This window comes from Camelus bactrianus, chromosome 13, assembly GCF_048773025.1.
Source record: "Camelus bactrianus isolate YW-2024 breed Bactrian camel chromosome 13, ASM4877302v1, whole genome shotgun sequence".
In the NCBI taxonomy this organism is placed as follows: Eukaryota; Metazoa; Chordata; class Mammalia; order Artiodactyla; family Camelidae; genus Camelus; species Camelus bactrianus.
The window spans coordinates 56125178-56146990 of record NC_133551.1 but is presented as its reverse complement, the minus strand read 5'-3'; the positions used below and the strand labels follow the sequence as shown (position 1 = coordinate 56146990).

The following is a 21813-nucleotide window of genomic DNA, read 5'->3' as shown; positions in this document are numbered from 1 at the left end:
GTCCAACTCTTAGCCACCCACTTTCTGTTCCCTGAACACTCCTGACATGGTGGCTGACTTCACCCTGGACCTGAGTGGCAAGAAAGGGGACCTGGACTCCAGTGGCTATTTGAGAATATCCTAATTTTCCTCTTGCCAGTGTGCTCTCCCAGGACCACAAACCTCTCTTACAATGCCTGTGAAATCCTGTAAAAACTAACTTTGCACCCCTGGAAAGGCAGGGCTTTGGACAAACAAGAGAGAGAGGGCACTGACTCCATCTGTATCATTTCCTGGGCAGGTGTCCCCCGATCATGGGCCAGAACATCTCCGCTTGCTCTGCAGGACTGTGCCACAATCTCAATTTCACATTCAATTTCCCATTCACGAACTGCTGCCTTTTAGCTCTTCAGCTTACTCTGCCTGGAATTCATTCTCTGGTGACTGTTTAGTCCTATTGGGACCTATAATCCATGGATCCTACCACCTTTTCACTGCCTCTTATACCACTCATGAACCTGTTCCCTCCTTACCCAGCCTAGATGTAGGACCCATCATTATGACTGCTTTGGGTACACCCTCATCTTCTTGCCACTTTCTGCAAATGTCTTAGTCGCCTAATAAAACCCCAGCCCTACACCTAATGTTTCACTTACCCTGTGCCTGCACCTATGTATGAAATGTGTTAGAAAAAAAATCCAGACCAGTGCTAACTACTTTCACTTTAAATGAAGAGCTCTCACTATAATGAGCCCTCGGTGCTGCCTGGCAATGACACATTCCACGATTCCATTCCCACTCCTCCCTCACTAGGTGATGGTTTATATTGCCTCCCTCCTCTTCAACACCTTCTCACTCAGTCTTACTCTCTAGCTGCTAAACTGCTTCCTATCTACGAGAGTGGGTTTTTTTTTTTTAAAGTATAGTCAGTTTATAATGTCGTGTCAATTTCTGGAGTACAGCACAATGCTTCAGTCATACATATACACACATATATTCATTTTCATTATAGGTTACTACAAGATATTGAATATAATTCTTTGTGCTATACAGTATAAACTTGTTGTTTATCTATTTTATATATAGTAGTTAGTATCTGTAAATCTCAAACTCTCTATTTATCCCTTCCTACCATCTTCCACTCCTGGGAACCATAAGTTTGTTTTCTATGTCTGTGAGTCCCTGTTTTGTAAATGAGTTCATTTGTCTTTTTTCTTTTAGATTCCATATATAAATGATACCATACAGTATTTTTCTTTCTCTTTCTGGCTTACTTCACTTAGAATAACAGTCTCCAGGTCCAACCATGTTGCTGTAGATGGCATTATTTTATTATTTTTTATGGCTGAGTAGTATTCCATTGTATAAATATACCACAGCTTCTTTATTATGTTTCCTTTTTTTTTTTTTTAAACTAGGACAGTGTCAATCAGGCTGTATTTTACAGAGAGAAAGAATGACATTAGAGGAACAGCTACAAAAAGTTGGATTCTGGGGAGAGAAGTTTTAAAAAAGAGTTTTTTCAGAAATTTAGGAGTGTGTGGAGAAATATAATTTCCCCCACTGGAGCAGCCTCAGGAAACATCAGTAAGGGCTTTTATTAAAGGGTTTTTAAAGACTGGATTTGTATTTCTTTTGGCACTTTGGATGCTTGTTTAACCTTAAATGTACACTCCAAGAGGGCAAGGGTGTCTGTCTTGGTCACCATTATGTCTTCAGCGCATATTACAGTATTTGGCATATAGTTGTTGAATGAAACTGTATGGAAATAAATGAGTAAATGCACTAAACTTAGCTTATTCTGGTTTCTTCCCTTCTTAGGTGAGGGTGGGGAATATGCTTGCCTTTGGATTACTAATGAGAATGAACGTGAGCTATCTGCAAATGTCCACCATGTGCCAGGCCAAGGGTTCAAATGGGGCCCTGGGGCTTGTCTGTGCATGTGAGGGCAGGCGCTTGCGAGCAGGAAAACGGGGGGAGAGCCTGGGGTGGGCAAAAGGGAAAAGCAGAATGGTCACATACATTACCTCCACACTCAGGCTGCGTGCCGCTCCACGAGCCGTTGGCCTGACAAGTTCGCTCTGACGACCCCCGGAGTGCGTGGCCAGCTTCACAGCTAAAGCGCACCAGGCTGCCTGGGGCAAAGCTGTCCCCCAGACGGATGCCGTGGGCTGGGATGCCAGGATCACCACAAATCCCCACACTGGTTCCTATGGACCAGAAACAAACCCCATCTTGTTTTCAGCATGGAAGGGGAGAGAGTGGAGAAAGATGTTGGTTCATTGCTAAGGGGAGGCAGTGGGCTCTAAGAATGAGGGCGATGAAACTGACCATGTGTCTAGCCCAAGTTACCTGGACAGGCTCCTGCCTTAGTACTCAGTGATCGAAGAACACACAGCTCTGAGGTCACGTGTGAGTCTCTGGGGACCACACAGAAAAGGGAGAAAGAAGGCAGAGGGAGGGCTTTGTGGTGGAAGTCATGCCTTCGTTCTTTGGCTTGTGCCAGAGTGGAATGCCCGTAGTCCAAGCTGGCCTTCTCCCTTTTACCTCTTCTCCACCAACATCTGCTGATTCGATCCCCTTTGCAGTCCCAGTTCCACTGTCTTAGCTCAGATGCTCAGCATCTCTTGCCTGAACTGCACTGCAGGAGCCTCCTAACTAAGGTCCCTTCCTCTTAAACCCTCTCTCTAATCCACCTTCCACTTTATCCTTACATCTTAACAATGAACAACCACAGCCATCTGATTTTGTTTCTTTCCTGCTGAAACACCCTCACCGGCTTCCCGTTGCTACTAGAATAAAGCTCAGACTCTTCAGCATGGTTTCTTCTCAACAGCCCAGCCTGAATCTTGATCCTATGCCTTTAATGGAGGATTTCCTATTCATAAATTACACAACACAGGAGAGCTCTAGATTGGATCTCTTAGATCCCTCATTTCATTTTTTCTTTGCCCCAGGCCTCCTGCCACATTTTTGTGTTTATCTGGCTTCTGATATGGTACAAACCCACCCCAGAGAGTGTGAAGGACCCAAGAAGTGGAGGAGGATAGGGAACAGGAGACAAAGCCACAAGATCTAGTGCCTGGGGGAGCCAGTGCGTCTCAAAATACAGAGATGTGCAGGAGAAATCACTGGGTCAGACGAGGCCATGGCAAGCTTGAGGGAGGAAGAAGAAAATTAAGGACTAATTTGGAAACTGCATGAGAAGATCAAGTTCCTGGCTGCTGTGGAATGTATCTTCTCATGAATCCACCTGAGTAGGCATCAGTGGTGACATCTGAGTGATGACAGTTAGTTTGTTAGTTGGAGTAAATAAAAGCTTAAGTCATATACACCCTTCCATTTGAGATGTCTCTTCTGCTCAGTCTTGGAATTACTCCCTTTTCTAGTCTGGTCTCAGAGTTTGGGAGTACTCTATAACCCCACATCCCCCATTCTGCTGCCTACCATGGAAGGGAGATTCATTCAACTCAAACACTTGAAAAAAGAGAGCCTATCCCACTGGGCCAGGTTTTCTTATCTTTTGAAGTTTTCAGGATGCAGCTCAGGCAGCAGGCAACGCTGGGTCCCCTTGCAGGCAGCCCTGACGGGGAGTTGCTGTAACTCTCTCACTGGCTAGCTGACCTTGGCTGGGGCCAGCGCTATGTGCAACAGGCCTGAGGGTGGCCTCTCCAGTCCTGGGCGTTACCTGAGAGAGCAGCCCCCAGGGCAGTGTGCGGGGCTCTGTTTCTGTGATAGAAGCAAGTCAGGGACAGGATATTGTACCCTGGGCAGATGGCAACTGCTGACTCTTTACTGAAGAGCATCATCAGCAAGATGACGACACCACAGAGGTGGGCAATGAACTTCCTGAAGTGTGTCTCAAGTGCCAGAAATCTCGGCATGTGCTTGATGGCCCAGGGACTTATGACATTTGTTACGTATCATTTGGGTGCACTGACTGCACAGAACAAGGCTTGAAAATTTGACCCTGGAACTCCTGAAGGTGTATTTTTTTTAGGACTGGCCGGTGATGGTGTTGCAAAAGATGATCTGTGTAAGTTTCAGGAAGGGAAGGATTATATTCTACTCACTATTGGGCACAACGAGTGTACTTCCTAATCACCTATTCTTTTCATCTCTCATTTTCTTTTCTAAAACAAATATTTTATTTTATTTAGTTTTTTTTTTGTTGGGGGGAGGTAACTAGGTTTATTTATATATTTACTTATTTATTTATTTTAAGGGAGGTACTGGGGATTGAACCCAGGACCTTGTACATGCCAAGCACATGCTCTACCACTGAGCTATACCCTTCCCCTCTCATCTCTCACCTTCTTATCTAAGGCATTTAAGATTCATTCATTCCTCAGCCTAGATGTTTATGGACTCACTTCTAATCCTGTCCTCAGGGGTCTCCAGGAAAGCTCTGCCCATAGTTCTGGTCTCCTACATGTCTGTCATCCTTGTGGAAGACACAGGAGGGGTGAGATTGCCAACTGTTCTTCAGAATATTTAGGATCAGGGATCAAGCAGCTTAATGCAACACATCTCCTAGTAAGTGGGGTCCATGTGTTCTGAACGTTCCTTTCTGGCTTCTCACTTGTTCCTGTTCCCAAGGTGTCAGCTTGTTTCTAGTCTCCCCTTGACCTTCGATGTGGCTAAGGAAGAGTCCCTTCTTCCTTCAGGACCAGTCCTTAGGAAGCCACAAAATTATGAAATCTCAAGGTTAAAAGGGTTTTAGAGAGTTTCTAGCTTTGTTATCTACTCCAGACAAGAACTGTTTCTGTACTATTTCCATCAGGTCATTTCCCAGCCTTTGCAAACACAACTTCAGAGAAAGGAAATTATAGTTTGGTAGAAAAGACTTTGGAGTCTGTGCTTTGGGTCCAGAGAATCACTGTGTGGTTGCGTACATATGCTAATGGTAGGAGATGCTGAAGGCTTTCTTTCTGGTTTCTTTCTCCCTACCTTGTACTTCCTTTTCCCAAGGAGAACAAAGACCCCAAAATAGATAAAGTAGACCTTAAGAACACCATTAGTCCCATGTGCTACTGAAGTGTCTAGAGGGAGGAACTTCATGCAAAAGGACTAATTCACCAAAGAGATGGGGGCGAATGCATGTTTGGATGAGCATCTGGATGGGAGACGTGTGACTCTCCTCTTTGGAGTGCCTCTTCCTCCTGGAACTCGACCTGTGGATAACTCAGGAGGCTTCAAGGTACATGATCCTTGTCTTCCCTCAGCCGTCCTCCCCAAGACACTTCCAAAAGAAGTCCAAGCAGAAGGAAGTCTGGGGCCCAGTTAACAAGCTCTCCTCTAGTCCAGGCTAAAGAAATCCCAGTGGCTCATACAAAGTCCTTCCCAGTTCATGAACTGGGTGATTAATGAGATACATAGGGGTGAGAGGCCAAAGTCCTGGGTGGGAACGGAGGGACGTGTCTGGGATTGATCCAGGCAGCCGACGGCCTTTTGAGACAGTAACCAGTGCTTCGGGAATTTCTCCTTCCTGAGGAGACCTAATGATATCTGGTCTGAAGTCTGTCAGTGCCCTCAGTTCTGGAAGACAGGCTCATCTGGGAAGCCCAAACCGCAAGAACAGCTGCATGTCTTGTGGATGAGGTCCCACTTTAAGGAGAAGGCTTCTGTATTAGGAGGAGGTCAGAACCCTTACCTCTGGAGGGGATCTGGCATGGGAAGGGATGGAGTGAATTTCAATGCCCAGGTGGGCTCCCTGTGGAACATCAAGCTACATGAACAGCTGCCCTCTTGAGGGCAACCTCCCGGTTGGGATCACTCCTTGGGGCCAGGCAGGCTCACCTTCCAGAAGACAAAGCTGTGGGTGGCTTGGTGGTTTCTGCCATTGGTGGGACAATTCAATTTCAAGTATTTTGTTCTGTTATGGCATTTCAGATGAATTTCTGAACAATATGGACATGAGAACTTTGGCAGTTCCCTACATTTGCTGTGTTGATAACATCTGTCAGTGTCTCTGTGGAGATTAACAGTAAAACAAATTCGGGGAGGCGGGGAGGGTGTAGCTCAGTGGTAGAGTGCGTGCTTAGCATGCATGAGGTTCTGGGTTCAATCCCCAGTACCTCCATTAAAAAATAATAAATAGAAAATAATAAACAAACAAACCTAATTATCACCCCCTCCCCCCCCCCCCCCAAAATCTGGAAAACAAACCCCAGTAAAACAAATTCATTCATAGGAAAAGTCTGGGGGCTGGTGAGTTAGTGCCTTGGGACAAACTGTATCTCACCATGTAGCCTTGACACAGGACAAATGTGAGGCAGTGATGGAGAAAGGGAAGTAGGCTGGGGCCTAGAAGTCCCAAACAGGGAAGGAACAAACACAGGAGTGGGTGTGGACCTGGGCCAGACAACAGGGAGGCTTGGGCTATTCCAGGGACCTCACAGAAATAAGTGTCTGGACAGGACTCTGGCCATAGGTGACCTCATAGACTGTGTCCTCACTCGTTTTGCAATCTTTTGACTGTGTGGGCTTGGCCAGAGCTGATGAAGGGGGTGAAGCTGGGCTCAGACCACCCAGGGCTGAAGTCCAGCTGGGACCTCTGAGAGCTGGGCTCTGCCTGGGAGGGACATGACAAGGGTTCAAGAGGTTGGCTTCCCTCCCGTCCAACTGTCACACTCACATCTTGGGAGCTCACCCACCTCCTCTGAGCCAAATGTTCCATCGAACCCCTCTCCCCGACCCCAGGCCCCCTACCTGAACAGTGGGGGAGGGAGCCAGTCCAGTGTCCGTCCAGCCCACACATGCGGGTGGCGTTTCCCACCAGGGTCCGCTTGCCGGTGCAGCTGTAACGCACGACCGCCCCCACGGTATAGCTGTCCCCGGACATCTGGGAATGGGGCGGGGAGCCCGGATGGCCACAGGACACCACTGCGGGGAAGAGCAGACACCTCAGCCACTCCGCACAGGGATGGATCGTCATCACAGGACATGTGCTAGGCTCTTCATGTGTCCCGGGTACCTGTTGAAGCCAGCTTCTGGCTGGCACACCCACCCGACATCAGCAGACAATGCCCACCTGCCTCACAGTACAGTTTCTGTATCTGTGAAATACAGAGCAATGTCTGTTGTTTTAGGAGTTGAATGAGATAATATGTGTAAAACTGCTCAGCCTGTGGTAGGGACACAATCACACTCATTTCTTCTTTCTTGTCTCTATATAGAAATAGATAAATCTCTATATAGAAATAGATAAAGATGGCTCATGGTTTCTATAGATACAGATATATAGATATAAATCTTATCTGTATCTATGATAGGTATAGATCTTATCAAAGATCATATCATCATATGTATGATACATACATATACTATGTACCTATATGTATCTATAGCTCTATATAGAATATACTCAAAAATATCTCCTATTGGTTCTTGGTTCTATTTCTCTGGAGAAACCAAGCTAATGTACCTCTAGGCCCTACCTGAATTCCTGATCTATAGAACTGGGAGAAGACAAAAACGGATGCTATTTTAAGCCACCATCTAAGTTTTGAGATGGTTTGTTACACAGCAATAGATAACCAATACAGTGAGTTTCAAGGATTATACTACTATTCTTTAAGACAACCCTATGAGGTAGGTACCTTTTTTTTTTTTTAAAAATTGCCATCTTACTGATGAGGAAATGAGGCACAGTGAGGCAAAATAACTTACCCAAGGTCACAGACCTGTTCAATGGTAGAATTCGTTCTTAAAACCAGGCAGGTTGACTTCAGAGGCCACACTCTTAATTACTATAATGGACTCTCTTTTGCGGGGCTGTTTTAATACTATCAACAAATTCTCTCTTTTTGAAAGGAAGGAAGCCTTCAATTATAATTCAAGTGATCCTATGACTGTTTATTAGAAATTTTGGACTTCTAGAAATTATCCAATTTTAACTCTCTAATGATTTTTCAAATAAATTCTTTTTTAAAGGAAATGCAACCCACACAGAAAAACACAATAGTCATATGTATACAGCTTAATGAATTGTCACAAAGTGAATACACTCATGTAACTATGACCCAGTTCAAGAAAAGAATATCACCAGTGCCTAGAAGCCCCCTCACACCCTCTCCCTATCACTGCCTCTCTCCCTCCCCAAAGTAAACACATCATTAATTAGTTTGCCTGCTCTTGAATTTTTTATAAATGGAATCACATGGTATATATTCTTCTGCTTTGGCATCTTTCACCCAACAGTATGTCTGAGATATTCATCTGTGTGTAGCAGCAGTTCATTCATTATCACTGTAATATACCAGGGGTTAGCAAGTGCTTTCTGTAAGGGTCCAGACAGTAAATATTTTAGGTTTTGAGGTTACATACAGTGTCTGCTGCATATTCTTACATTTCTTTTTTGTACAATATTTTTAAAACATTAAAAAAATTTCTTAGCATGAGGGCCGTACAAAAATAGGCCATTGACCAGATTTGGCCTGTGAGCCAAAGTTTGCTGACCCCTGCTATGTAGTATACCATTTGTATTAGTTATCTATTACTCTGTAACAAATTGCCCCAAATCTCAGACCATAATAAACATTTATTATTGATCATGGTTTCTGTGGCTCAGGAATGTGGGAGTGGCTTAGCGGGTGGCTCTGACTCAGAATTCCTCATGCAAAGAAATCTACCTATCTATTTATCTGAAATCAGTATGCTGTACACCAAAAGTTATCACAACATTGTAAACCAACTATACTTCAATAAAAAGAAATTCCTCACGAGGTTGCAGCCAGGATGTTGACTGCATTCATCTGAAGGCTTGACTGGCTTCCTCCAGAGTGACTGTTCCTAGAAAGCAAGGTGGAGGTGGTATATCTCTTATGACCTAGCTTTGCCAGTCACCCACTTCTCACAGGCCAACCCTGGTACAGTGGGGGAGTATGTACATAAAGGCATGAATACTAGGAGGTGGGAGTCTTTGGAGTTCAACCATCTTCAAGGTTGACTGTCACACTGCTGTGTGAATATGCCACACTTTATTCCTCCATTTCCTGTTGATGGACATTTGGCTTGTTTCTGGTTTTGGACTCTCATGACTAATACTGATAAGAACATTTCTGCTCATGTCTGTTGGTGGATATATGTACACATTTATGTTGGCTACCCAAAATGATTTCTGTGATAGCAACTGGTTGTTTTTTCTGATGTTCTTATTTGGTTTTAAAATGTTTCTTTAGGAGAATTTGAGGATAGTGTTAAATTACAGTAATATCTAATAATCTCTGAAAATGTATATGCCATGTCTGAAATTATTTTTTTCACTATTGGCTTGATCTAGGCTACTTGGGTATCTGGAAAATTAGCAACCAGTGTATACTTTACTGTTTTATTCCCTTCCTGTGGTTTGCTCTTTTAAAGGAGGAAGTAGTCAACAATAATAATGCTTGGGGCAAAAGGAAGATTAATGACAACACAATTTGGCTGCTGTGGATAAGAAAAAACAAGAAAAGGACATGTGATAACAATAAAGATAAATGACTTACATTTAGGAAATATTTGCACAAAAAGGGTGAAGAACAAGGCAAGCTGAGTAGCTACTGTTGCATTTCTCAATTTGTCAATATAAGAAAATTAACATTTTTAATGTTCATGCCCATGTCCAAATGGGCTCTCTTTGGATCATTACAGTTTCTGCAGTGGCTCTTTAGCTGATACCTGAATATTAAGCTTAAATATGCACATAAAAATAGGCAAGATCAATATTTAGCACTCCTAATAGTAGTAGATTTTCTTGCATTACACAGAATGCACATATAACAGGGGACTGTGAAAGAATTAAATTGTCATTAATCAAAAAAACAGTAATACAGATCAGCAATTTATGGTTAGGTGTAGGCTTATGCTGAGTCCCCCAGCAAAGTGAAAAGGATCTCTACACTGGTCCTAGACCCTAAGTATGCGAGTTGCAGTATTGGCCCGCCACCTCCAGAGCTGCTTCAGCTTCTTCAGCTTCTTCAATTTCTAAAGCACTTCAGCAGGGAAACGGTATCTAATACAGACCCAGATCACGGTATTATTTTTTTGGCCTCTGCATTTCCACTCTGATTAGAGCAGTTTGCTATCATCTGGAAGGAACAGCTGTTATTCATGGACTCGGTTCATTAGAGAATATGTAAAGTCCTCTATAATGTGCTGCAACCCTATTCACAGATAACTGAATCTTCTCAAAGTAGAAGTGAAGTCAGTCCACTGAAATAATGTCATGGTAATCATGAAACACCAGTGAAAGTGGTTTTACTGGGAGTCACCTGGGATCTAAAGCCTTGTAGCCAGTGGAAATTCCTCAGGGCTGGTGTTTTAAAAATATTCTCACCAAATCTAGGGGAAAACTGCTATTATTTTTCCCCATCAACAAGTGAATAGGCTAAATGGATTCTGATGGTAGTATATCCCCTTTCTGGGAATCTTGCTGAAGCTCATCTTTAGAGTAAGTAATAGACATTGCTGTCTCTGAATGGGGCCTGCCTTGGGAAAACAAACTCCAGAAAGAACTGTTCTTCCCCTTGTTTTCTCTTTCCCTAATAACAATATAATGTGATGGTCTCGGTAATTAGTATGAGCAGAGTTTAGCACCTTGTAAATCCCAATGAGAAAAAGAAGTGACTGCTGGCTTTCTAGAGTAAAAAATTTCAGCAACTGTTGAGCAATAGCTTTTTTTTTTTTTTTTTTTTTTTTTTTTGAGAGATTATGCCTAGCCTGTTTTCAGACTTTGGCTTCTACCAGACTCAGAGCCTGGTTCCTGATTCCCACAGATTAGATCAGTCAAATAAAAGATCACAATGTAAACATAATAAAATAATGAGAAACAAGTCACCAGGAGTGAGAATCAACAGAAATGACAATAGCAGAATTTGACTCAGAAAGACAATGATTTTGAAAGTATCACATATAGAACACACAATAAGTGTATTTAATATGCTAAAGATACAAAAAGAACAAGTTTACACAGGAACAATGTACTGGGGAAATAATTCAGCAAAGACAAAAAACAAGTATTGCATTTATTTCTCAAACACAAAATAAATAATTGGAAATAGGAACTCAATAAACAGTTAAACCTCAGCTTACACCTAGCTAAAAAGATAATTATTGAATGGTAAAATAGATCTGGGGGAATTTATCAGAGATGGAAAATATGAGTGAGAGTTTCAGAGACACAGAGAATAGCACAAGAAAGTCTAATGTTGGAATCTAGAAATAGTAAAGGAGGAGAATGAGGGGGAGACAATGTTTACAGAGGTAACAGGTAAGAATTTTCCAGATGTCAGAAAAATCCTGGAAGCCCAGTGAATTCTAAGAAGGATACATGAAATATCTAAATACAATGTAGGAAAATTCAGAATGCTAACAAAAGAGAGGATCTTGAAATCAGTGAGGCAGAAAAAATAGACTACCTAAAAGGTACAACAATTAAACTGAAAGACTTCTTATTAAAAATGAATGCCAGAAGACACTGCCAAAAGAAAAGGTGCCAACCTAGACTTTTGATCCAGGAAAATTATCATTTAATAACTAGGGAAAATTCAGAACATCAAAGACACAAAGATTTTTCCAAGGAGTGAAAGACTGACAGCTGGCTTTTCAACAGCAACAAAAGAGGTCAGAAAATATTAGAAAGATTTCTTTAAGGGGCTGAAAGAAAATAACTGTCAACTTGGATTTCCAAACCTATCAAAAATATCTTTAAAAAATGAGAGACAAATAAATGTATTGTAGACAAACAAAAACTGAGAGTGTTTGCTACCAGCAGATCTCCATTAAATAAAATTCTAAAAAATGTCCTTCAAAACAGGATAATGATCCCATATGGAAAGTCAAGATATGAGAGGGAATGAAGAGCAAAGAAAGCAGCAAATATATGGGTAAATCTAAGGGAACTATAACTGCATAACAACAACAACAACAACAACAACAACAACAACAACAACACACTGTGGATTTAAAAAACAAGGCAAAATTAAGATGTAAGAAAATAATAACGCAAAAGTCAGGAAGAAAGTAAATGGACTTAAAGTGTTCTAATGTTCTTTTATTATATAGGATGAAGAGAAAGACACTGATCAATTTAAGACTTTGATAAATTAAGTGCTTCTATTGTAATTTCTAACGTACCCATTAAAAAGTAGAGTATATACTTTATTCATTAGAAGAGAAGAAATAGATGAATTATAAAATAATTATTCCAACAATGAAAGGAGAGAAAAAGAAATTAATGGGTAGAACAAACAGAAAATAGAAATTAAGAAGGTAGATTTAAGAACTTGCATATATAAGCAATTTGACATAATTAAAGTGATAAAAAAAAAGTCTATACTCTGCAAAACTATCCTTCAAACATGAATAGGAAATTAAGACATTCCCAGATAAACAAAACAGAAAGAATGCATCACTAGGAAACCTAGAAAGAAATTCTAAATTACAAAGAAATTCTAAAGAAAATCTTTTAGGCTGAAACGAAAGGACTTGAAGTCACATGAAGAAATAAAGAGCACTGGCAAAGGTAACTACTTAGGTGACCATAAAATTTAGTATAAGTGTATTTTTTTGTTTGTAACTGTTTTCATCTTATCTGAGAAACTGCATAAAGCAGTAATTAGAAATCCGTGTTGACAGCTATAAAGATGTAATTTGTGTATTAGTACAACACAAAGCAGAGGGGATGTAATACACCTATATAGGAATAAACGTTTTATAGACAATTTGTATTAATCCAAGCTGTAAATTAAGTTGTTACCTATAATTCCCAGAGTAACTACTTAAAACTTAAAAAACACACATAGTAAGAGAAAGAACAAAGAAATTAAAATGGTACATTAAAAAAAAATCTATTTAAAACAAAAGAAGGCAGCAATAGAAGAATTGAGGAACAAAAAAAGATATAAGATACATAGAAAACAAGTAGCCAAATGGCTAATGTAAAACCTCCTTTATCAATGATTACATTAAATGTGGATTAAACATATAAAAGGCAGATACTAGGAAAATGGATAAAAAAAGATGATCTAAAATAAGCTGTCTACAAGAGACACACTTAAGATTTAAAGACACAAAAGGACTGAGAGTAAAAAGATGGAAAAATATATACTGTGGACAGAGTAACCAAAAGAGAGCTGGAATGGCTATTCTAATATCAGACAAGATAGATTTTAAGATAAAAATCGCTACTAGACATGAGAAGGACATTCTATAGTGATAAAAGGATCAATCCATCAGAAAGATATACAATTAGAAACATATATGTACTAACAACACAGCCTCCAGATGCATGAAAAAAATAACAGAACTGAAGGGAGAAATAGACAAGTCAACAAGCATAGTATGAGATTCCAACACCCTACTTTAAATCATGGATAGAACAACCAGAATATAGAAGATTGACAAGGAAAGACAGTGAACAGCACTATAAACCAACCAGACCTAACAATCATCTATAGGACTCTCCACCCAATAACAGCAGAATACACACTCTTCTGAAGTACACATGGAACATTCTCCAGGATAGACCATATGTTAGGCCATAAAGTGAATCTCCATAAATTTAAAAAGACTGAAATCATACAAAGTATGTTCTTCAACCATGGTACAATGAAATTAGAAATAAATAACAGAAGGAAATTTGGAAAATTCACAAATATATAGAAATTAAACAACTCTCCCCTAAATAACCAATAGGTCAAAGGATAAATCAGAAGATTCATGAGAAAACACTTTGAGGTGAAAAAAATGAAAACATAGCATACCAAGACTTATGAGATGCAGTGAAAGCAGTGCTCGGAGGGAAATTTACAGCTGTACATACCCACGTTAAAAGGAAGAAAGATGTCAAACCAACAATCTAACCTTCTCCCCCTAATAAACTAGAAAAAGAAGAGCACACTAAACCCAAATCAAACAGAAGACAGGAAATAAAAAAAAGTTAGAGTAGAGGTAAATGAAATAGAAAAATAATAGAGAAAATAAACAAAACTTGGTGCTTTGAAAAGATCAACAAAACTGACAAATGTGTAAGTAGTCTGATGTGGAGGGCGGGGAGAGAGCGAGAGAGATGAGAGGGGGCTGGGGGAGAGAGAGGATTCAAATGTTTAAAATCAGGAATGAAAAGGGGCATAATACTACCAACAAAGTTTACAGGAGTAAAAGGATTATAGGCATATACTATGAACACGAGCAGTTATAAGCCAATAAATTAGATAACCTAGGTGAAATGACAAAAAAAAAAACAAACTAGAAACACACAAACTACCAAAACTCACTCAACAAGAAATGAAATATCTGAATAAATTATAACAAATAAATAGAATAAGTCAACAATCAAAAAGCTTTTAACAAAGAAAAGTCCAAGACCAGATGATTTTACTGCTGAATTCTACCAAAATTTTAAAGAAGAAATAATACCAGTCTTTCTTAAACTATTCCTAAAACTGGAAGAGGGAGAATTCCCAACTCATTCTATGAGGCCGGCATTACAAAAGCCAAAGATGTAACAAGGAAAGAAAACCCAGACCAATATCCCTTACGAACATACTGGAGTGGCAAAAATCCTCAACAAAATACTAGCAAACGAAATCCAGTAAAATATTAAAATGGATTTTACCGTGACCAAGAGTGATTTGTTCCAGGAACACAAGAATTGTTCAACATATGAAACTCAATCACTGTAATACACCATAATAATAGAATCAAGGGGAAATGGACATGATCATCTCAATAGATGCAGAAAAGTCATCTGAAAAAATTGAACACCCTTTCGTGGTAAAAATGTTCAATTACCTAGGAGTAGAAGAGACCTTCCTCAATCCGATAAAGGGAATCTGCAAAAAAGCCCACAGCTAACATCATACTTAATGGTGAAAGACTGAAAGCTTTTCTCCAAAGGCTAGAAACAAGACAAGAATGTCTGGCCACTTCTATTCAACACTGTACTGAAAGCTCTAGCTAGGGCAATTAAATAAGAAAAAGAAATAAAAGGCATCAGGTTGGAAAGAAAGAAGTAAAATTATGTCTATTCACAGATGACATGATATTGGATTATGATGTGACATTGAGTAGGGCAATGGTTTCTTAAATATTCCATCCAAGGCACAAGCAACAAAAGAAAAGATAGGTAAATCAGACTTCATTAAAATGGAAAACTTTCATGCATCAAAGGACATTACCCAGAATTATCTTTAGTAGAAAAAATTCACAAATTATGTATCTGATAGAGGTGTAGTATTCAGAATATATAAAGAACAGTTAAAACTAAATACTATAAAGACAAACAATCCAATTTTAAAAAGAGGCAAAGGACTTGAATAGACATTTTTCTAAAGAAGAGATACAAATGGCCAACAAGCACATAAAAAGATGTTCAACATCATTATTCATTAGGGAGATACAAACCCAAACCACAGTGAGATGCTTACCTCACACCGGTTAGAATGGCTAAAATAAAAAAGATGGACGATAACAAGTGTACATGAGGATGTGGAGAAACTGGAAACTTCATACCCTGCTGGTGGGAAGGTAAAAAGGTGCAGCCACTTTGGAAAACAGCTAACCTTAAAAATTAAACACAGAGTCACCACAGGATCCAGCAATTTCATCTTGGGTGTATATTCAAGAGAATTGACAACATACGTTCACATAAAAACTTGTACATAAGTGTTCACAGCAGCATTGTTCATAAAATCCAGGAAGTGGAAAACAACCCAAATGTCCATCAACTGACGAATGGATAAACAAAATGTGGCGAATCCCTACAATGGTGTAGTATCTGGCCATAAAAAGGAATGAAGTAGTGATATGTGCTACAACACGGACAAACTTTGAGAACCTTACGCTAAGTGGAAGAAGGCAGACACAAAATGTCACACATATAACTCCATTTATCTGAAATGGCCAGAAGAGGCAAATCTACAGACAGAAAGAAGATTAATGGTCACCAGGGGATAGAGTGGTGGTGAGGAATGGGAAATGACTGCTAAAGGGCTTCCTCTTGGGGCGACAGAAATGCTCTGGAATTAGTGGTGACAGTTGCACAGTTTCGTGAATATATTAAAATAACTGAATTATATTCTTTAAAGGAGTGAATTTTATGATAAGTGAATTGTATTTCACTACCAAAAAAGGAAGAAAAATGCAAATAAATTAAATCCTCCTAAGGAAGCTGGTTATAAATTATGTTAATGCAAACCCAGATTGATCTACCTCAAGGGTCAGCAAGGCATTTCTGCTTCAGTCCTTTGAAAGAAAGGGGTTCATGTGCTGTCTTTCTGGAAAAGCCAGGAGGGGGTAAAATGGGAGAAATGTCCTGCTAGGCAGCCAGGAACCCGCAAGGAAGGGAACCTTGGAGGCTGAAGAGGTTGGTGGCAGGACTAGAGAGAAAAGAGAATAGGCCAGAAGCCAGGAAGAAAGCGTGGGAATTGGTATGGCCACTAACCCAACAGGGGCCCAAGAAGAGCTCTGACATCCAGGGAGCAGCCAGAGTGACCATCATCATGATGTCACACACACACCACACAGAGGACTGTTCTTGGATGGGGACCATCCCGTTGTTCTGCACAGGTGATCTTTTTGAATAGATGACATCTACTTACAGAGACACTGGGGGCGGGGGCGGTCCCATGTGCCGTCTCCCTGGCAGCTGAGCACTGGGGTGCCCAGGAGGTAGAAGCCGTGGTGACACTGGTAAGACACGGTGGTGCCATAGCTGAATCTCTGTGGGCCGCTGGCGTGGATTTGACGAACGCTGTTCTCTTGGTGCCCAGGATCGGTACAGTTGATGACTGCAATGGAACGGGACAATGAGATGCAGGGACCCAGACGTGAGGCTTTTCTCACGCTTTAAAATGAGGATTCAGAAGGCCACACAAACCCATGTTCTCAGGATAGCAAAATTTCCAGGCCAAGAGAGGCTACACCAAGCAGATCCTGCCTGGGGGAGCGAGCTGGTCCTGAGGCCGCTCTACCTCTCCCCTCACTCTGATCACCTGGGTAAGGGATTCCTTCTTCCACGTCCAGCTAGACCTCATCTCCTTGCAGAAGCCTTCCCACCTCCTCCCAGAGTGGTCAACCTCTTCCTCCTCAGTGTTCCCTGGTACAAACTCTACTGCTGACTTGACTGGCCCAGATTGTGTTTTGTTAGTCTTTACCAAGCCCTGGGGTGCACGAATGCCTCATTTCCTGGAGCTGACCCCTAGTTCCATGTGTTTCTCACAGTAAAGCTGTGCAAGGGGGTTGGGCTCTTTTCAAACTGATTTAATCACTTTTATGAGTATTTCAGGGGGAGATTAGCTTTTAAGGTGGGAGCTATTTTTACTTCTGATGAGCCTCTCTGAGGCTCATAGAGGTTGGCATCACAAAATGAGTAAGCAGCATTTATCCATTCATAATATTTACTGTGATCTACTGAGTGCCAAGCTTTGTGCTGGGCAGTACGGATATGACAGCACTTACAATCTGGAGTAGGGTCTCTACTTTGGCATGATGGACATTTAGGGCTGATAATTACTGTGGGGGCAGTCCTGTCCATTGTAGGATGTTTAACAGCATCCCTGGCCTCTGCTCACCTGACGGCTATAGAAACCCTTGAGCTATGACAACATCTGTCCCCTGTTGGGGCAGGGGAGCAGGTAAAATCATCCCCAGTTGGGAACTGCTAATCTAGGGAGAAAGGGACAAATGAGCAATTATCCTGTTTGATCAGTGCTCTGATAGGGGCAGCAGAGAATGTTCTGGAAGCACAAAGCAGAGCATCTAGCCCCGTGCAGAGAGTGGAGCAGCAAAGGCTCCCAAGAAGGTTTAAGCTGGCTCTTGATGACTGGGTAAAAGTCTCCCAGACAAAGAGAGGGTGAGAGGGGAATAGAGGAGAATGCATTCGAGGAAACTGTGTGGTGCCCTGGGGGTGCTGTGGGCATAGGGACCTGCGAGGAAATGGAAGAGGTTCAGTGTGGCCGGGACCCAATGCAGAGGTGAGGCTAGGGGCAGTGGAAGTGGAGAAGAGGTGAAGAGGAAGCTGGGCCAGGCCTCGTGGTCCCCACAGACCAGTGGAGGTAAGTACTATTATCTCAAGGGCAGTGGGAAGTCCTGGGAGGTGTTCTGAACAGGGAGTGCCTTGACCCGATTTGCACTTTAGACAGGTGACTCTGTCAGGGTGGAGGATAGGCTGGTGGGGAGCAGGACCAGAGGCCATGATTTCCAAGGAGTTTACCCCAGCCCTCTGTTTCTAAGACCATCTCTTTAGCACAGTGCCCTGGGAAGGAGGCGGGGTAGGGTAGGGGGTGGGGTGCTGAAGTTGCAGGACAGCACATTGTTGGGGGGACAGAACACAGCTCTTGAGAGGAAGGGAGCATGGGATAACAGCACCCTGAAGCATCAGTTCTCAGCCCTTCCCTGCCTGGACAGGTGCTGGAAGGAAGGTACAGCACAGGTCAGGGCAATTTTCCCTGGTTCCCTAGAACTTTCTCTCACTCAACATGCCACCTTGAAATGTTGAGACGAATGTTATTTTTGGGTTGGTTGTGAATGTATCTTGACTTATTTTAAAACATCATTTGAAAAATTGGATTCTTTAATATCAGTTACAGATGACTTGTGACAGATTGCACAGCCAATCACCGTGCAAGGAGGAGCCGTCATCTGATGCAGTCTCAGCCCAGTTGTTGTGAAGACCTGATGATCCTCCAGCCCAGGGCCGGGCTCGTCCTATTCAGCCGGCTCTGACTCTCCATTCTAGCATCAGTGAGCCTGCCAGGCCACTCTTGGGTAGAGGCAGACAGCTCCATCGGCCCTTCATTGCTGTGAATAGCCTTCTAAGAGCTTTAGAAGCTATTTCCTAAGTAGCCCAGATGGGGCTGGAGTTTCCTCTGTGCAGAGTCTCCCCTTGAGCCTGTGGTTTCTCCTCTTCCCTCCCCCTTCATTCCAACCCCTAGGCTCTCTGCTTTTTATCTTTCATTTGAACCTTTCTGTTTCTTTTCTTTCATCAAGAATGGGGCTTTATATGATAACGATGTGTTATTGGTTCTATGAAATGTAAACAGAAGATTGTTTTCCATTTCTATTTTGAAAGTTGAAACTTCCTTTGCTTTCTTTAAATAACCAGTGAAGAAATTTGACATGGCTGCATCTAGAGGTTGAGAAAGTCCCCATTTATGGCCCTTCTCTGCCCCCAAGTCTTCCCCATTTGAGTCAAAATGGTGCCACGACAGAATCCACTGGCTTTTGCTCGTGGGCCACAGACCACAGATGACAGAGGTACTGGGGGCTGGGTGGGAGAAGGAGGGTGACTCACTTCGGCAGGTGGGCAGCATGTCGCTCCACTGGCCGCTGGCCAGGCACTGGGACCGAGCAGCCCCCTCGGCCACATAGCCAGGGTTGCACACAAACTTGACCACATCGTTGAGGTTGAACTGGTTGCCCTGGGTGAGGCCGTTGATTGGGTTCCCTGGGTGGCCACAGGTAATTGCTGTAACCAAAACAGAAGAGAGGTCAGCCCTCCTGATATTCCACATCCCCCAAAATCCTGCCTCTCCTCACCTGGGGTTTCTCAAGCCCATCAGTGAAATTCAGCCTGTAGTATAGCTTTCCCTTTATCCTTGAAGGCATGTCCACAGCTCAGACAACTGGAGAGATATCACTCCAGGACTTCCACAGGGCATGAGGCCTGCCTGCACTGTAGTTCTCAGTCCGTCCTGCCTCATCCCCCCTGCCCCTTCCCCTTGGCTCCCCATTCCACTCTTTGCTAGATACACTGGTGTCTACTACCTCTCATATAACCCAGAACCAGCCACGTTCCTGGGCCAATCTGGATGGAGCCAGAGTTGATTCTAACCAAGCCTGTGAAGAGGAATTGGTCACCCTGATGGACCAGTGGGAATCAAACTTCTTAGGAAGCATGACCCCTCCTCCACCCCTTCCACATGAAGGGAGTTCAATTTGTGTAATTCCTGGCCTTTCCCTGTGCTTTGCCTTACTTTGCCCCAGGTAACCTGGAGCCGCCCATCTCTGCAATTTGGGAAGAATGAAGGCTCGGCCCTGCCTCCCCCTTCTTGGGACAGAGCTGACTGTGGGCAGCAACGTTCTCCACAGCACCTCCGGAGGCAGGCTCTCCCCAGTGATGCAGAGGACTGTCACAGACCCAAGGGGAGAGTTCCAGACTTGTCAGATGTTCCCAAGAGCTCTGTTTTTCTGGAGAGCCCTGGCTGATATAGGTGCAAAGGGAGAGAGAGAAGATACCAGGAGAACAGAAAAGAGGGGTCCTGGTGAGGCTGGGGCTCTTAACTGTAGCTTAAGCCATGCACCACAAGACCCACATTTCCTGAGGGTAGAGACTATGGCACATTCAGTTCAGCTTTTATCCACAACACCAAAACCTTAACTAGGGCTAAGGAAATGCTTCTTGAATTTGGTCTTACAGGCTGAAGGAAATTAATAGAAAAGGAAGGTCCACAGGACAGAGGAGAGAATTAAAAACAGATGAAGCTCACTAAGAAGGCAGAAGGGAAGGCGGCCCAGAGACTCATGGAGGGATTAGCCTTGGGTCTGGAGAGAGACTCTTCTCCTAGGTGGGAGGGAAGGGAGGAAGGCAGCCAAGGACAGACGTGTGGGTGGGGAAGCAGGAAGTGGAAGGAGTTACTGTCTGATGGCTTCTAGTGTCTCTGCAAAGTAGAAAGTGAGATTATATAATTGGCTAATAAGCATTGGAGTGTATACGAATTATTTCTTAATCCTCACAACCCCATGAGGTAGGTACCATCATTATCCTCATAGGAAAGGAGAATTTCTGAGGAGTCTGGGGACTAGACTGGGGACTGGAGAGTATGGGTCTTCAGAAGAGAGGTGAAATTGTGAACTAGCTGTGTGAGGAATGGACAGGGGAGCCAAGTGAGGGGATGGAGAAGGGCAGTTGGAAAATTCTGAGTCTGGTTGATATCAGAAGCCTTGAAGTCATACGTGGTGGCCCTCACACAGTCCCTCCCACAGAGCAACCACTTATAAATATTTGTTCTTTTGCTCTTGCCTTCCTCCTCCAGATACTTCCTAAATCTCTGTGCTCCAGGAGAGAATGGAGCTTGGTACAAGAGATCCTGGATTCTGTGATGTGACAAAGTGGCATCACCACTACCATCATCACGGGCATCATCACAATGGCAATGGCCAGCATCTGACCATTTCACATGTATTAATTTATTTAATCCTCACAATGGTCTCTGAGGTACCTGCTTTTCATAGATGAGGAAACAGACCTAGTGAGATAAACTAACTTGCCTAAAGTCATAAAGCCATATGCTATGTAGTGGTAGACCTGGGATCTGAACCCAGGCAACCTAGGTCCAGGGTCCCAGTGCCCAACTGCTTTACTACACTGCCCTTCATTATGGACCAGGTGTAAAATTAAGTATCTTTAGGTTAGGTAGACATTCTCCATTTAATTTCAGACTCCAACATTCTCTGTTATTTATAGCCCAAATCTCTTCACACATATTCTGTGTCAATTTCCTGAAGGCATTTGAATTTGTATTTCCTGGAGGAAACTAAATATGTTTTGTTTAGACACATCTGGAAGGCTGACTGACTATAGATGGGTCTTGCTTACTGTAAACCTAATATTTAAGATGCTGTTAAGGACTGATTTCATGAGTGAGTCTCATGATGCCATTGCTCCATCTCATATATGAAAAGCCAAATAAAGAAGAATTAAAAGCAAAAACCTGCCTTCAAAAATTAAGAACAGGGGAGGGTATAACTCAGTGGTAGAGTGTGTGCTTTGCATACATGAGGTCCTGGATTCAATCCCCAGTACCTCCCTTAAATAGATAAATAAATGAATAAATAAACCTAATTACCTCT

At 42.4% G+C, this 21813-nt stretch overlaps 1 protein-coding gene and 1 non-coding gene across 2 annotated transcripts in view; both read right to left on the bottom strand.

The window, feature by feature from the left end:
- Positions 1 to 21813, bottom strand: part of CSMD2 (CUB and Sushi multiple domains 2) — a 575735-nt gene that overhangs the window by 29228 nt on the left and 524694 nt on the right. The window contains exons 54-57 of the mRNA XM_074376903.1: positions 19256 to 19429; positions 16563 to 16751; positions 6691 to 6864; positions 2007 to 2189 (exon numbers count right to left, since the gene is read on the bottom strand). Of these exons, the coding sequence (XP_074233004.1) occupies positions 2007 to 2189; positions 6691 to 6864; positions 16563 to 16751; positions 19256 to 19429 (720 nt within the window). The remainder of the gene's footprint in view (positions 1 to 2006; positions 2190 to 6690; positions 6865 to 16562; positions 16752 to 19255; positions 19430 to 21813) is intronic.
- On the bottom strand, positions 4204 to 4277 carry TRNAA-GGC (transfer RNA alanine (anticodon GGC)). Its single transcript has one exon. It is a non-coding gene; the product is annotated as a tRNA-Ala (tRNA).